The 18189-nt window shown below is 42.4% G+C and overlaps 1 protein-coding gene across 2 annotated transcripts in view; it reads left to right on the top strand.

Annotated features, from left to right (window-relative positions):
- The first annotated feature begins 1601 nt into the window (after positions 1-1601).
- Positions 1602-18189, top strand: part of plekha7a (pleckstrin homology domain containing, family A member 7a) — a 123343-nt gene continuing 106755 nt past the window's right edge. The window contains exons 1-3 of one of the 2 annotated variants that reach the window (XM_079162916.1): positions 1602-1738; positions 1888-1964; positions 2120-2177. In XM_079162916.1, the coding sequence (XP_079019042.1) occupies positions 1656-1738; positions 1888-1964; positions 2120-2177 (218 nt within the window). In that variant the 5' untranslated portion in view covers positions 1602-1655. Of the gene's footprint in view, positions 1739-1887; positions 1965-2119; positions 2178-15738; positions 15910-18189 lie in introns of those variants that run through there. The other variant, XM_079162917.1, reaches the window with a different exon arrangement.

Raw genomic sequence — 18189 nt, 5'->3', positions numbered from 1 at the left:
TATATATATATATATATGCAGTATACACATGGGCTTACTACTAATACTGCAACTAAATACAGTGTCCAACAAAATGCAGCCTGATTAGGATGAGAATTAACGTGCGAGTAGAGTAATTAAAATCAAAGCTTTTCCTTAATGACATCCCTAATTGGTTAAAGGAAGTCTTTAATCTTATAATCAGCCTCCTCCCAGTTAAATCACCTAAATACTAAGACGGCACATATTTTTTAAAAAGCCCCAAAATCAGCCCATTTTTCATTCACTCTCTACAATGACTGGCAGAATAAACACCAGCAGAACATCTCTCCTCCTCTGGTCTCTCACGGTAGAAGCCTGATGCCTTTATGTACTGACACAAATACTCATTATTAACTCCTAAAATATGAGTAGTCTCAACTAATGTCCCGGTTGGAGAGATGTGATTGTGAGTGTATTTCGATAAAATGTGTTTCACTGATGGATGTCTGCCGTAGGATGGAGACATGCATTATATTTATCCAGTGTGTAAAAACAAAACTAAGCTGAATTTAAACGACATCATTTCAATTTTGAGATGTAGTTGTACTAAGATAACCAAGTGAAAAGCAACATTCAAACTATCATTCGAAAGCATTATTTAAATCATACATCTTTGTGGCCAAACCAGGTACGGCAGGTGTGAAGAGTGCCACATAATTGAGGTTAACTTCACTTTTATATTTTGAATCAATAAACAACAGAGCAAATACATTTTGGCAGTTGAACCCTCGACCCTATGATTCATGAATAACTTGTTCTTCTGCAAATCAACAAACTACTACTATTGTTTTTGGGCGCTCCCGTTATTGTACTGACATAATGGTTTAGCAAAACCATTGGCCAGTTTTTCATTTAATGTATTTTTTGGGCAAGTTTGTCTTATTATACAGTGAACAATGAAGACCCGATGAGGCAAGAGAGAGATGGTGGATGACGTGCAGCTAAGATCCTTGTCTGGACTTGATGTGGGTGAGCTGCAACTACACGGTCAGCATGTTGAACCCCTATTGTCGATTGTTTTTGTTCTCATTACTCACGTTCATAACGAGGGCTGTAGCCAGGATTTTAGAAATATTCAGGGTTAGAAGTACAAAGTCCCCCGGCAGAAACTGTTTGACAAGCCACAAACCAAACGTGCACATTTCTGAGTATTTTAAGCAACAAGTTAATTTAATTGCTCAATTATATTTTCTGTAAATTCTGTATAGCTGAATTATAGTCTGGTACCAGCTGTGTTATTCCGGTGGGAAATTACTTTTATTTAAATTGTATATTTAGTTTGTGCCTAAAATCAATTAAATGTAGCATAACACATATTAGAATGACGATTATAAACAGTATGTGCAATGTGTGTGGAATTTTAATATAACTCCTCTTTATTTCATTATAATTAAATAAAACAGCAGAATGTTAGTGAAGACCAATCTGTCTGCAGTCTGCAATAAAACCAAACAACTACGATCTCCAACAGCTCACAATCCTGTGTTTTTCTTCAGCGGTTCAGCTCTCGGTGCTCAGATTTACGGGCTTCAGAGGAGTGCCTGAAGGCGGCGCTGGCCCTAGCGGTGATCGCTGAGCTCTCGGGAGAGACTCATGGAGAGGGAATGAGATGAAATAGGACTTCAGACCGGATCATGGCGGCGCCTCTCGGGCGAGACGCCTTACCTGAACACTGGTCGTACGGTGTCTGCAGGGACGGCCGGGTCTTCTTCATCAAGTGAGTGGATAACGAGCGCTTAAACGTACCGTCTCTCCCGGTTTAACGGGAGTTGGCGGAGTCTGCTGGTGTTTCCTTCCCGTTGGTGTAACAGGTGTTTTTTTCTCTCTCTCTCTCCGTGTGTGTGTGTGTTTGCGCTCGCGCTGCAGCGATGAGGCGCAGACCACCACCTGGCTCCATCCGCGCTCCGGTGAACCGGTTAACTCCGGACACATGATCCGCTCAGGTAGCTACCGTTTCACCTGTGTGTGTGTTTACCTGCGTGTTCATGCTGGGCCCAGCCCGACAGAGGGAGTGGGGGGTGGGGGGGAGGTAGGTAGACTTTCAGGTGTCACCAACGAAGTCTTGTCGTTTGTTTTTTATTTTTACTTTTTATTTCAGACCTACCTCAGGGATGGGAGGAAGGCTTCACGAACGACGGGGCCAGTTACTTCATAAAGTAAGTAGCGTGCGTCTCCGTTATGGCTCCGGGTCACCTGCGCATTGCTCAAAGTTACCGAGCAGCTTAATATGGCTGCTGTCCGTAATTACCGCGAGGACAGCGTGGATTTAAATGAGGTGAGACTGGGACTTACCTGCTGACCGATTAATGACCCCGCTGCTTTCATGAGCTGCTGTGCATGAGAGGAACACACCACGTTGCACGTTGCACTATGTTATTTATTTATTTTGCATGTTAGTGGTACTGAGATGTAGTATTGGAAGAAGTACTCAGACTACTGAAGTAAAAGTAGCAATACCACAGTATAAACAAATAACAAGTACACAGACATTCCAAACTTGACTTACTAAGGAAAAGAACAAAAGTATCAGACATATTTACTGCAGAATTAACCATTTACGATTATTATATTTTGCATTATTGTATTGTTCCGTATCTGTTTCCATATGATCCCCAACAGACACCGTCTTTATGGACAAGTTGTTGTTTCTTAGCAACGGACGTGTACTCAGCCCTTCCACCGTCAGATTATTTTGACCCGAGTCCTGAAAACGATGTCAAATCTTTGATACGTTGGGTTATTTTCCACGTTTCACGATTCTTCAATAATGAAACCGTTGTATGTGCCCGAGGTGCATGATGGTCTGAAAGCTTGTTCTCCACTCTGCCACGGATTAACTGTTGTATTTATTCATGCATTTGTTCATCTATCTTGGCCTAGAATAGTCAAATAAGTCAAAAATATTATAGCATAATTGTTGCATTAGTGATAGCGAGGTGAACTCTATGAACTGAGTGCATATTATGATGGAAGTGTGGAGAAAATCTAGAATCAGTCCACATGCAGCTGTTGAAAACACTTTCCACATCTGCTTTTGACAAATGTTGCCAATGTCCAGCCAACAGAACAAGTTGTGTCATTTGATCACTTAAGTAAATAATTATGTCGGTGGAGAAAATGCTGAATCGCCTCCAATGTAGCTGCATTGAGAATACAGTGTTGAAGCAGCAGTGGGACGCTTGTTCGTGGTTTACGGTTTGTCCTGTTGTCTGCAACAGTTAATGTTGAATAAACCACCAAACAATTGTACGGTTTTACAGTGTGGAGGCACATGTGGGCTGCGTAGACCAACAGAAAAGATAACACACTAGTTTAGCACTCGAAGAATACGTTTGAATTTGTTGTGTTGACTTTGAACTCGTAGCCAAAACCTTTGTCTCACTTAGGGCCTCAGTCCACCGACTGCATCATTTAGAAAAAACACAAAAAGAAAGGTGGGCACACGCCGTGTGAAGAAAGTCCTGATGAACATGATACGGCTACAGTAGTTTAGCTAGTTTAGTAGTTGAGCGTGAACATATGGTGGAATAAACGAGCGAACGTTCGCTAGGTACCAGTCGCTAAATGAGGATAGTTGGGATACCTTAATGCTTCATCTACTCACCGTGTAGGAGAGCACGCTGCTATCTGCAGATAATCAGTCATTAATACTGATTCAACGGACGTTGTAATGAGCTCATAGCTTCAATTTTAGTCACATATGGTTCTGGTATGGAAATGATAGTCGCTGTGGGGGGAGGCGAGTCTGATTAGAGAACGTTAACGTTCTTTAATTTCATGACGTAGATTAGTCCCAAACTCCATCTCAGTGTTCAGCTTTCAAGATTAGCGCTGAAACAGGGGATGTCGTTTTGAGCCATTTCCAACCATTAAATGATGATTTTTACGAGTCAGCGTTGATGGTTTTTCATGCAGTACAGTCATATCATTTAGTTTATAGATTAAAAAAAACAGTTTAAGCGTGCAGTTCCTCTCTAAATGTTTTTGGGTGGATGTGTTCTACATGTGGCTCCTAGGATCTTGTGAGTCGAATGTTTCTCGGGCCTGATTGGGAGCCCATGCCTCCACATACCGTCCTGCCGTTCATGTTTTTTCTGTGTGTGGGTTTTGTTTGTGAGGCTCCTGGGTGGATAATTGATTTCTCCGGTCGTTGAATATTCATACAAACACAGCCAGCACTTCTTCTAAAGCGTCTGTAAAATGGAGAGTTAACTCTCTGGATGTTAGATTAGTCGACTCAGTTGGTCAGTAATCCGTTGTTTTGACGTCTTGTAGTCTCCTCTGAAAATGCCCTCAGTGGGATTTAGTGTGGTTTTTTTTTTTTTATGAGATTTCAGTGTCGCTGCAGATAACGGAGGGCAAAGGTCGTCCATGTTGCCGTCGCTGCTGGTAATTGCTTCAGTACAAACAGAGAGTTCTTCTTCTTAAGTGAAAGCTGTTTCAGATTTTGAGGAAATGCTGTCGGAATTCAGGCTTCTTGCGAAATATCTTGTTGTTAGACACTGATTAAAATTCACCAGACTCCGTCCTGGTGTGCTGTTGTGGGTTTGATGTGCGACTCAGACTGTGTGTGTGTGTGTGTGTGTGTGTGTGTGTGTGTGTGTGTGTGTGTGTGTGTGTGTGTGTGTGTGTCTCTCTTTTCTGACACTCTCTTAAAAACATATCCTGAATGGAGTCATTTAAAAATACATGAAACTGGCAATTACTGTTTCTTTTCGTTCTTCTGAATGTCTGGTTTAAAATAAAACCTTTAATTTATTCCAAACCTTCTCTTGTTGAGCTTTAACGTGTAACTCTGTATTTTAATTGGCTATCCAGCTGTTAGCAGGCGGTTGTTGATGTTTCAGACATAACGTTGTTTGCATCTGAATTTTTTCCCCAAAATGTATGAACTTTCAGCCTCTGTGCTTTAAATATAGACCAACTGTACGTGATACTACCGTAATATAACAACTCAAGGCGTTTATGAAGGAGGAACGGCAAACATTTACATGTTTCTCTAATGTGAGGATTTCCTGCTTTTTTTCTTCTGTAGAGGAAGTGTCTTTTGGATTGACCCACAAATAATGATCATTGTCATTATTGATTCATTTATATACATATAGTTCAATATAATATGTTAGACAAAATGAAACAGATTTGTTTTGAAGTCTTGTTTTATCTGACAGACTCTCCGAAACCCCAAAGAATCTAAAACATAACATTCTCACACTCGAGGAGAAGCTTGAAAAAAACAAAGACTATTATTGTGCGATTATCAAAATAGTTACAGATAATTTTCTACCTGCTGACAAATCAATTACCAATCGTGGCTGCTCTACTTCTAACTTTGGGAAGACAAAACAAGCTAAAGGTTAACTTAGGACTTAAACATGTCATTTAAAGAGTCATTAAAGGACACAATTGTTAGTTACACCCCTGATCTTCTGTGCTAGTTACAGTGATACACTTAAATAATAAAGATGGAGGACTTCATGGAGAAGTATCAGAGGGGACTCTGACTTAAAGTGTGTTTATTCTGCAACACAAACAGGTTAAAACTTAAACTAAACACTCTTTTCTATTTGCCAGAGTGGGACATGTGTTTATTTACCGTCTCTCTCCAAGCTCTTAATTGGCTTATGAATGGTATTTCCTGAACAGAAACAATATGGTGGAGTAATAACTACCTTGAAATCCAATATCCTATTCACTTCGGAGGAGGACTATTCATCTAGAGGCCGTGTTATGTAACCCCCCCCCCCCCCCAGGGCTCTCTGTTCTGGAGCCTCTTCTATCTGAAAAAATGTTTTTCATGTTTTTATTACTGGCAAGAAGAACAACACGGCTCCCTCTGTGTCTCTGCATGTTTTTCTGAGAAAAGGAGTTTGATTCCTCCGAAGCGGGACAGTGTCTGTTTTTATGACGTTGTGTTTGACCGTGGTTTGCTTTTATCATTTTGAAGCTGTTAACAGAGAGATCCTCGGTGGCTCAGAACCAAGACAGACCCAGCAGATACACGGCAGGGGCCTCTAGAAAGGCCGGACTGGTTGTGAATAAATTATAACGTACGGTAAGCGTGACTTATCCGTCCCTCGGGCGTCACTGGAGGGACGAAAAACACTGTGTGGAGCAATGATGAGGAGACGTTCCTCAAACTAATGCAAACAAACACACATAAATGCTAATTCTTCTGCATCCTCATGGTTTAATGGCACAGGACTGGATAAAAACAGCTGTACGGAAATGCACATTAATTCACATTTTCTTTTGTAAAACTGAGAAAAGCATCTAATTGTCATATTTAATTAGCCGTCACCTTTTTGATTGTTTGATGTTTTTACTTGCTGTAGGTTAGCTGCTAACTGTCCAGCCTCAAACGGGGGCTACCGTTTGAATCTTAAGTTATCAGTTAACATGTCCACCTTCAATTCCTCGTATACAAAATTGTCTGTAAAAACAGAAGCCTGTACGAACGCGAGTAAACGCACCGACACACGCGCTGCGTTGACTAGATGTAGTTCTGACTGTCACAGGAATAGTTATAAATCAATGGAACAAAGACATTTTGTTGTGCTCGTTTTGCTGTTTACCGTTTTCTATATATTTATATATTAAGAAGCGAATGCCACTGATGGCAACCCAAAGGCCAAGTTCCCAACTTCTCATAGTGATCGCGCCTCGCTTAAACGATGAATCGATTATCAGAAGGGTTCATTTCTGCACGACTTCTAGACATCCAGACGGGGTTAAAAGCCTCTGAGGGAGTCTGAATCACTGAACCGTCATCACGTCCTCGGGGCACAATGTGTTTCCAGCTATAATCATCACACTCCACTATCTCTCAATAGGCCATGTGAACATCATTCTGTGACTCCCAGAACTGTAGATGAGCTCATTGTAGAAGTAGCAACAGTTTGTTTGTCAGACTCTTCCTCCGGCTCTGTTTCTTTTAACTTCGTTCCTGTCTGTCCCTGAAGTAATAACCCCCCCCCGTATGTCCCCCTAAGGACAAGTGGGATGTAAGTATGACTTTGAAGACGTCCACCTCCGCTGCGCTAAACCCACTCTCTCTCATACCTCTCCTCAGTATTACTCAGAGACGTTTGTTTGTCTGACGATGTTCTGACTCCCTCACAATCGGTGCCTCTGTTCTCGTGTTTGCTCACGCTCATACCTGCGCACATGCAAACAGACGTGATGTGTGATTCGCTCCTAAACCCTCGAGGGGCCTCCAGATGGGTCTTCTTCCTCCTCCTCCTCCTCCTCCTCCTCCTCCTCCTCCTCCTCCTCCTCCTCCTCCTCCTCCTCGATCCTGCAGCCACTCCCAGCGGGGGGGGGGGGAGCAGAGCCGATCAGATCCGAGGAGGGTTAAAGCTCCTGCAGGAACGTCTGCACGACCGGCTTCACTCAGAGGGGTTTAAGGGAGGCGGCAGGGGAGAGGGAGAAAGAATGAGACACACACACACACACACACAGTGAGAGACAGAGATGTCAGAGATGTCTGTTGGTAGCAGAAGACAGCTGTCCTTACTCATCATCCTGTGATCTAGAGATGTGTGAGAAACACGGTCACTACTCTGCTGCATGAGCCGTTGACTCTGTTTAGAAGTACTTCCTGTAGCTGTTTCAGTGACCTAGCAGTAGCTTTAGGCATTCATCCAGCTGAAATGCCAAACATTCTTGGCTTTCCAGCTTCTCAGATGTGAGGATTTGCTGCTTTTTCTCTGTTTTATATCGTTGGAAAGTGAAAATCTTTGGCTGTGTGTTTGGAAAAAAAGAACAATGTGAAGTCAACAAAGGCTCTGGGAAGTTGTGCTGGGTATTTTTCGTGATTGTTTTGACATATTTTAGACTAAACGATTAAAGGATGGGTTGAAAAAAGATAGTCAACAGAATAATTAAAAATAAGCACGAGTTGTAAGCTTCCTGTTTATGCCCGGTTGCTCTGAAGCGATGTGTGTGTGATGAGTGTCAGCTTGCTGCAAAAAGCCAAGTATGCTTCATGTTGACAACAAACATCCCAGTACAACACAGTATTACAACCCAACCCGCTCCAGAGCATTTAGTGTCAGTCACACAGGTATAACAGCTTTAAACTCCCATCAAGCTGTTTGCTGTATTGACCTGTGGGACTCGGCTACAGTCTAAACAGTCTTTCAGTGTATGCAGTTGAGTTTGAGTCACAGTAAATAAAAGATAGAAAAACGTAAGATCTACTGACTAGATAATGTTTTTCTTGACCTTTCAACCACATTTCATGGTCTTCCTTAGGTCAAAGAGAAGTGATCTTTATGTGAGGGATAAGATAGCAGCCCACTTAGTTAAATGCAGAGGTTCATATTTAGTGAATGTATTTAGACGAGGATTGATATAAAGTGTTTAATGGTCTGTAACAATAAGGATCGCCTTCAATCTAGTTAAAAAGTAAATTATATGAAGAGAATTTATGGGAGTGTACTGGCCAAGAACATAAAACATAGATGCTACAAAACAAGTTTAATATATTTGATAAATGATATAAAATATGAAGACGATGAATCGAGGATCACTCAAGATGGAAGATAAAAAAGATTCATAAAATAACAGCAGGGAATCTAAAATCAGTTCATTCAAATTCATAAAAAGTGAACCCATCACATGATCAGATCAGCTTGCCTCTGACTCTTCAATAAAAACAACATATATTTTAGAGAGTGTCTATAATCCGCTCCCAGCGAACGAGCGTGACGCTGAATGAGTTCTGCGGAGGTGCTGCTCTTGGCGAGGAACCCCGTTATTGGTTGTGCAGTGATTGGAGCTCTGCATGATCGGCAGCGTAAGCACAATGATGGTATCGCCAAGCCGTGACAGAGAGGCTTATCTCCAAGAAGCTTACGATAATGTCAGGAGTATGGCCTCGCAGGTTTAAACCCTTTTTGAGGCTCTTGTCTTATACCGGCTCTAGATACCATCAAGACCACTGGCGTAGTTTCTCTTTTAATAAATGTCTTTGTTAAACCTTTTAAAAGGTGAGATCTTTTGTCAGAAAAGTGCGGGATTCATTTGTTTTAACAGAGAACGTAGTCTTGGTTAAAAAGCCTTTTTTCACATTTATCTTTGATGAAATACAGAAGCTGACTCTGGTTCTTCCTCGGTGCTCAGTTAACCTTGACAAACTGTTAGAAAAACCCACTGATGAGTCACAGAACACGTCCATGTTTCCCCGGGAAGAGGCTTACGGATGTGAGCAGGTTTGACGTATTAAAGGCTGTTTTTCATTTCTCAAAACTTTCACGTTTGCGGTTGTCGCCCGGAGAGCGATGAATGGAGCTAAATATAGATTGTTATTTGCAGAGAAGGCCACGCTGCGTTCGAGAGGATCCACCTGAATGGCTGCTTTGTGGCCGTTTGCTCACACGGAAAAGGACGAACTTTAAAAGCAAAAAAAAACCAGCTGTTTTCCCAACCGTGATGGATAATATTTGTGAACCTGCTAATAAAACCGGCGGATCATGTTAAAGGCGTTTGTGCTCGCCGTCTAAAGCTCTTTGTCCTCGGATGAAAAAGAGGCTTTTGTTTGGCCGCGGCTAAAACCAAAGAACCAACAGTTCCCCAGCAGACAAATAAAAGGCTGGAAGAGAACGCTTTTGTCAACAACAGCTTTTTTTTTGTTTCTGTTGTTTTCATTGGTCGAAGGTGCGAACCAGTTTCTGTTTGCTTCCAGCGCACTAGGAAAGTTAAAGATTGTTTCTAAATGTCAGCCCAAGGACGGCGTCTCTAAGCGATGTTGTCTTTGCCGGCTGTGTTCCATACTTAATGAGGTTCCCTCCAGATATTTGCTTTCCAACACCTGCTTTCGCTACCGAACGCTCACTTCAGCAACATCTGCCAGGGTTATATCACGTGTTCACTTTAACATGCTTTTGCCTCTTTAGATTGTGAGAGTAAATTAGTAACTAATGAGGTTTGGATTATGTTTTTTTTTTAAACTGAACCTTTGAACTCTATCAAGTCACGTTTGATCAAAGCTCACCGGCTGCCTAGCTGGAATGCCGGGTACCCTTAATGGAGCACTCTTCGGGTGTTTTTGTCAAATTGAGAAATCACAGCTGTGTAATGATGATGCTATCGTAGCGCGGTTGTGGTTTCTTTGGCTTGGTTTAATAGTTTCTGCACACTTTGGTCTGCATGAAGCCGAAAGAACAAACACCCTCCGCAGGAATGTCGACTCTTTTGTGGAGCAAATGTTTGATGTTTGTTTTTGCCTCTGAAGGTGAGAGTTTTTTTTTTTTAGTTTGTAGTGAATGACTTTGGAAATAAGACGGGTACATTTTCATCAAACCCAGGAAGCTTCCCAAGAGGCAGCGTCTCTCTCACTGTTCCTCTCTGTCGCCATATGAACAGCTGATCTTGGTCCGTCGTGCTCATTAACTCTTCTTCTCTGGTTTTAAGTCTCTCGCTGTACCTTCACGTCTCATCCTCCACTCCGTCTTTCATGTGCTTTTCTGTTTCTCTCTCTGGGAGGTCAAGAGTGTGTGGGGTCCTTCTTCCAATTCTTTAGTACGCCATGCTTCATTCACCAAATGTTTTCGGCTAACTTTAGGCTAAAGTTAGCCGAAAAACGTCAACAAGAAGAGGTTTGTGCCATCGTTCTGGAGCTCTGGGAACTTTTGATGGACATTCGTCACGATTTGTTTTGACATTGTATCGCCTAATGATCTGATAATAAACAACATATAAAGTACAATTTACTTAAATCCATGTTGATTAGATATCAAGAAAAAGAGCTGAATATTCATTGATCTTGACTCAGCATTATGCTTTATTCATAAAGGAACAAAACAGCCTCGTCCGACACAAAATCGGCATCGATTCTGTGCTTCAGTGGCAGTGAGTGTGGGGCAGACTCGTCGTTCTCTCGGTATATTAATGTTTTAGAAGTGCGGGTGTAAGTTTTGAAAAAGTTTCTCGTCTAAAACGCCGAACAAAAAAAGAATCACTCATTTGAATTTTTAAAGCTGTGAGCTGCAGCTGCAGGTCTCCAGGAGGGACGTCAGGTGTGAGAAGTGAGCTCAGAGCAGTGAGTCAGTGTTAATGGCTGACTCACTCTATTCATGAAACCCCACAGGTCTCAGTCTGCATCACCACTGGCTAATGATTTATCAACAGCTCAGTGTGTGTCTGTGTGTGCGCTTTAACACATTCCTATTTCATTGGTTCATGACACCGGACAAACTCTGATAAAAGAGAAAATGCTCTGCTTGAAAGGCTTCTTTTATTGCCTCTCCACGAAATCACAGACATCCATTTAATACATATCTTTACCAGCTTCATCTACGGCAACACTAAGGTGCTTAATATCTCTTTTATTATTCCACACGTAATGTAATAAATCATCTTGAAATTCAGGCCAGACGGGGTTTCAGCTACACTTGACAAAATAGGACTACAGTACGTTTCATGTTTTAAACAGTTCGTACTATTAACAGATGTCTATGTGACAGTGGTGATAATGGCCCATTCTTCTGGGTGTTTGTGGGTGTAAATGTGCTGTAGTGTGGCATTTATTGAGGGAATTATCTTAACGATGTTGGTTACAATGAAGGGATGGGTCAACTACAATGAAGGGATGGGTCAACTATGAATCACAATCAAAGTACAAAGCAGGAAAGCAAATAATCATTTTTCATCAAATTTGTCGAACTATTCCTTTAACGCTCTGAACCTCGAGCAGTTTCAGAGCGTTCCTTATTGCTGTCGTCACATTTTACTCTCCGTGGCCTTGATCTTCACTGCACTATAGAAGTCCTGCACCTCTATGGAAACAACACAATAGACTAGAAGTAAGTAGAAGATGAAAAATGTCTTTTGTGCATTATAACACAGTTACCATGCCATAAATCTTAAATCATAAAAAATGCTTGTTGAATTTCTTTGATAACTTATTTTACAAAAAATGGAAAAACAATAGAATCTATACATCTAGATAGAACATTTGTTCACGTGTCCACAAGTGTTGGAGGCTCCGCGTGCCTCCAACATCTACTTACAGCCTCTCCTGTCCTCAATGCTCGGTGTTCAGCAGTTCAGTCCAAGTTTTACGACATTCTTCGTCACTTGACTGTTGGTCTCAGGCGGGTCAATCATGGCTTCCCAGTTGCGCTGAAGAGCGCAGAATGTAATGTATTTTAAGGTATCTGGTTAGAGCAAATGCTTTGTTTGTGGCGAGATTTTAAATGAGACGTGTAGAACAAAATATTTTTGATGAAATATCACAATTTGAAGCTTCGTTCCGGCTGCTTTTTTCTGATGGAAGCGTTTGTCACACATGAAGTGTTCAAGGACCGTCGGAAAGATGAAGATCTGACGATAATGGCGTTTTTTCACACCTCGTGGCAAAGATAAATAGTGTCGTTCTGGCGATTGTTTAAAGAAAATATGCTTTTCAATCCCTCAGGCAGGTTTTGGAGTTCAGCGGGTGTGAAGGAATTAATGCAGTTTGATTTGTACTTTTTATTCTCGTGCTATAAATCCCTTCTGTCCCCTTTGCTACGTCCACTTGGACACGATTAATCTCGCCTGAGTAGGCAGGCTGATTATTCAGCTGTTCGTTGATTTTCATCTCGTGGATGGAGGATCTCGTCAGTGACCTTTCCTCTTAACCTCAGCGCTGTAAGTGTTGTGGTACTTCTAGTCGTGTTCGGTTAGTTATTCTGTCTCCTCTCATTTGTGGGTGCTGCTGGTTGGAAATGGTTCTATTTAATGTTCAATTTTGGTTTTGTGGAAGCGGACTCGTACAAAAAGCATTTTTGTTGTACTCATCCTCAGGAGCCGTGAGCTTTTGTTCTGCCTTTCAGATGATCCTCCTTCACATCAAGGAATGTTTGTCCTAACCATGCGCCTCCTGAGTAGCTGATAATTCATCACTCATTTCTATTCCTCTTCAAACCGAGGTGTTCTTTTTGGAGGCTTCTCTCCCTCTTGTCCTCCTCTCGCCGCGCTGTTACAGATGCAAAGATGGTCGTCTTTCGGGGTCATTTCAGCACCAGTGTGTGTTTGTGTTTGTTCAATACCACCTTTTGAAGCAAGTCTGAAAATGGATGTCTTGAATATTTAACCTCGCCCCGAGGCTGCAGTATTAATCCACAGACTCTCACACAGGATCTGAGTACAACACAGATCTGTCGGGCTGATGTGTGGTTTATCGTGATGCTCTGTGTGAATCTGAAGCGGAGATGAAGCAGTGCAGACTGCTTGCTCCTTTTTTATTTATGTTTATGAACAAATAGATGAACAGAGGAATTTGTTCGGTACGAGACAAACACTCGCATTCACAAAAGATAATCAGAAAATAATGAAGAGCCCTCCAGCCTCATCCGAGGAATGCATTATTGAAAAGGAAACGCAGCGAAATGATTCTGTTCGTGAAGGTGAACAGTTTTAAAATGACAACTCCATAATTATTAGTCGTCCTTAAACTTTGGTTCGCTTGAGCATTGATTTGGTAATCATGTTGTGATCATTAAGTCCTATTTTTCTTTCTCTTTTTTGTCTTCGTCTTAATCAATATGTAAAAGTTCAAAAGCTGAGTGGCCTCTTCCTCATCATCTCTCCCCCCCCCCCCCCCCCCCAAGGAAAAAGAATAGGCCACTTTAAATGTTTCAGGAAGTCAAATTTCTGTGACAAATTGTACTTCGGATAAATGTCACTCCTGCACGTACACACACACACACAGAGAGTTTCTCACTCGCACACCATCTATTAAAATGTCTAAAAAGCAGATTTGTGTGCATGACGACGTTTCTCTTGACTGAGTGGGAAAAGCTGCACTTGGTTTCCTGCTGATTATTTTCCCTCTCTGTACTTTATCAGCAGTTATTTTACATGAGTTCAACACATTGGGATCAATACATCACTCCGTGAAGGTGCAACAATGTCCACTTGGACCCAAGGATTAACAAGAGTAGACTTTGGTGGTCAAAGGTCACTGCGACTTCACGAAACACAATTTTGGCCATAACTCAAGAAGTCGTATGCTAATTATGACAACTTCACACTACTAATGTGAAATTTGAATAAATTCCCTCGAGGCGTTCCTGAGATAATGCATTCACATTATCATTTGGTTCATATTGTGCAAAGACAAATTTCATCAGCTCACCGGTAAGGCCGATCATTTATTGTTTGGAGGTGCTGTAGTGTTGGAGCTGGTACTTTACGACAGCGTGTGTACTGCCACTAAACCTGTGGCTTATTGGTATAGAAACGATATATGTTTGGAGTCTATTGCCGCTGCCAGAATAGTCTGTGAGAAAGCCTTTCTAAAGTAAGCATATAACTTTGTCTTTGAAGAGGAAATGAGAAATATATCCCCGGTCTCTGGTCGGCTGATTAGGTGATTTTCTTGAGGGTCTCAGCAAATGCCATTTTCTCTGACACGGAGCCTATGAAGTTAATCCTCAGAGAGCTTTCTGTATTTCATGATGTATTCCATTTTTCCCCTTCCAGCCAAGTGTGCTTTGTCTACTCAGCCTCACTTCCCAAGAGATTGAAGTCACCTCTTCTGTGCACAACATTGACTGCTCGCTTGTAGCCTCAGATTTTCCTTTAGTTCTTTGATTTTTTTTTTTTCCCTGGTTCAATTGGCCTCTTTTATCAGGCTCTCAAAATAACACTTGTGAATAAAAGTCGCTCTCTGAGCGATGAGCGTAACACAGTTCATGAAGGAAGCGTGGCAGTAAACAAATCAACATGAGTTGTGCAATGAAACAGCATGGTGTCGTCCGTTCTTTTAACCAGAAAGTGGGCAGTAATGGGCCGTAAGTAAAATAAATGGCAAACTAAATAAAAAGCAGAATTCAAAAATTCGATAAACGGCACAGGATCAAAAGCTAGGCAATAATCCATCTCGCTAAGTGGCTGTTTTAATTCTAGATGTGTACATCGGTGCACCAGATCATCGCCATCAAAGGTGCTGTGGCAGCACAGAGCGTGCTTTCATAAACTTCAGAAGTGTAAAAATGTGTAAAATGCAGAGCCTACAAATGGAGACGTGGACCAAAAGGCTTAATTCCTCCACATGACAAGCCCACACATCTCTACCGCGTAGGACCAACCCGTCTCGCTCTACCCGACTGCTGTCTGTGGACCAGAAGAACAGGCCTGGGATTGGAACGTCCGTCTGTGTTCAACACTGAGCAAAGGAGGACAGACACAAAGGAGGGATTGAGGGACACAGATGCTAAACCGCGCGCGAGAGAGAAACGACAAGATGGTCAATACAATGTTGTGGCTCTTTAAAGTCCGGCATGGTTGTGGGAGACAGTAACACTTCTGTCAGTGTGAGGAGGAGGGCCAGGCGACCAAAACATTAGCAATGCAGCTCGTAGGGAGAGAGATCATGTGAGGAGCACTGGGGAGGTCGGAGACGGAGAGGACAAGGGAAGAAGGGGCGATACTTGTTGGGACAGTTGCAAGCTTTAGACTGAGAGGAAAGCACGGAGAGAAAAGTTTAAACATCTGAAATAGCGAGAGTGCGTCATCATGTCTGCAGCGATCGGCTTTGCTCTGGTCCTTTCCTGTGACTCAAGAATCTCCTAAAAGTAAAATTTGAGAGGGAAGACGAAACAGCGGCGAGAGACGGCGGTTGTAGGACACTGTAGAAGAACGACACTCGCAAGAGATGAAAGTCTGGGGGAAAGGAGCTAAATCGAGTGAGGTTTGCGTGAGATAAAGTCTCTAATCAAACAGCAAAGAGGTCCTTCTGTCGTGGAGGATGGGTACCTGCTGCAGCCGAGACCCCACGCGGGAGGCCGGCCACGAGCTGGTGGCGATCAAGCGCCACGCGGCCTGGCCCTCGACGGCCAAGGTGGTCACCAACGCTGACGATCACGAATTCTCCACGTGGGATCTGACGTGTGACTCGAGGTAAGCACGTCATCTTGGCGCTGCCGAGCATCGCGGAGGCGTAGTGTCGGGTTTAATACGTTGCAGAAGTTCTTTATGGTTTTCTGTGTCGTGCCTGAGGAGAGTGAAGTGGGTCAAAGCTCGTTAGCTTCCTTGTTTCCTAGGGAGAAACGCGGCTCCCTTCGGTACAGTACGCTGCCCGGCCGGCGCGTCATAAAACAAAGTTGCGTGCGGCGTAGTTTGTCAGCTTTATGGGATTGTATCGGGGCATAAGAGACATAAAAGCAGAGGCTCCAAATGTACACAAGTGAACACGCACACATCCTCAAGCGCACACTGCGCACCAGTTGTGGCGGAGGCTGCCACGGTGGGGTTTTACTGTAAGCACACACTCGGAACATCAACTGAATGCAAAGGCGAGATTAATTCAGCTTGACAAGAGCTGTATGACAGCTTTACTGGCACGCTCAGCACTTTCCTCAGCCTCACTCAGCTGTTCAGACCATAAAGAAAAGGTGGATTTCCTCCTGCTGTAAGAAACAGGGCGAGGCTGAGGACACAGGGGTGACAGAGGGGGACGGATTAGCCTATTGAAACTATAGACTGTTACTACATTAATCTCCCAATTGCCTTAAAGACACACAATCCAGATCTGTCATCAGAGTGGCACAAACTCAAAGTATCTGCTACTGTTTTCAATGCTTGGATGTCCAAACAGAAGCTTTTCTTCAAAATAGATGTTGTTTGCTCTACAATTTAAGAAGGGGGGAAGGATGGGATCTTAGAAACTGAATATCCTCCATATGTGTGCCCCCAGAAAAGATTTTAATTTCAAAAGAACCTGTGTGAGGATTTGCCTCAAACCCAAGCACCACTATTTTACATTTGAGGAGCTGAACATGATAAATATGCCAAGACAGCTTGATGACCCGACTGGAGTGTAAGCTTTATTTATTCTTAATCAAACACAGTGGCAGATAATGAAAGTGTGGTAGAGCGCTGCCATGTTTTCTGTTTTTTCTTTCTTTTATTAACATGGTGTGGAGTGGATTCACTATTCTAAAGCAGCTTTCATGATAAAAATAAAATTATTTTGAAAAAGTAAGAACTTGTCGGACCTTGAAATTACATAAACTGCTCATTTCTGAATCCAACTATTTTTTGTAATTGTAGTATTGGTGAAATAGTCCTTTAATTTAAATGCTGTTTAGGCAAATGTATTCAACACCTCAAACTACTGCCTCAGACATCGTCACACAGCTTTCACACACACAGTCCATGAATACTGAACATCGTAAACTTCATCAACTGTAATTGTGGCGCAGTGTGTTGCTTTGGAAAGTATTCCTGTTGTTTTACCAGCCTTAAACGCACACAAACCCAGTTTACACTGTAAGGCTGACAAACCTGTCCACACAGACTGGTTCAGCACTCCTTGATACTACACAAGTCTTAACATGCAGAACTTCAGCCTGCCTCTTGTGTTCTCTGATTCCATCGTGATAACGCACGTTAAAGCAGAAATATTGGGGGTACATCAGCCGCTCTGGGCTTATTATAAGACGGCCACTGCAGACAAGAGCAGAACACGACGGTTTCATGTTTGACACTGGAAGCACTTTGTTCTCTGCACAGGTGGTGGGAGTTGCTGTCAGCTTTAATGTCTGTCATGGGCGGAGGGGCTGCTGCGTTTGTATCTGGAGATGCAGTCAATTATTCAGGAGGAGGATTTAGCGACTTAATGCGCTCTTGATGTGACACCGTTGATTACCGCAAAAATCAAAATGGGAAGGACCTGCCTTTCCATTTATTCTCACCTTCCCCCACCCTCGGTGCCCTTTTGTAAAGCTGCCGGACTCACCCGAGCTAATAATATTGACTCCATGATGACAGAAATGGGAAACGCTCGTCACTGATGGGTTTAACCGGGCCAGATGTCAGATTTGTTGACGCGGTCTCTCCACCGTCTGAAGAAAGTCCCTGCTGTTGTCTTGTCTCATAAATGGAAGGTCAAGACTTCAACCACTCAGCCTCTTACTTTCTCTAAAGGCAATTCTAGTTTTTAAAGATAATTGTGTGATCTTCATACTGCATAGATTTTAGTTTTTTAACACAAGGTAAGACTTAAAAAAGATGACTCCACAGAGAAATAAAGAGAGCGAGTGCAGAGTGGTTAATGGTAGAAGTGCTTCAGACTGAGTGAAAAGGAATGAAGAAAATATATTTATAATCTGCTTTTAAAGGTGACTGAGTATTTTATTCCCTAGATGTTTGTTCCAGCTTTGTGTTTCATAAGTAAAT

This window comes from Pholis gunnellus (genome assembly GCF_910591455.1).
Source record: "Pholis gunnellus genome assembly, chromosome: 7".
In the NCBI taxonomy this organism is placed as follows: Eukaryota; Metazoa; Chordata; class Actinopteri; order Perciformes; family Pholidae; genus Pholis; species Pholis gunnellus.
The sequence above is the reverse complement of the archived record's forward strand: the minus strand, read 5'-3'. Positions and strand labels throughout refer to the sequence as shown.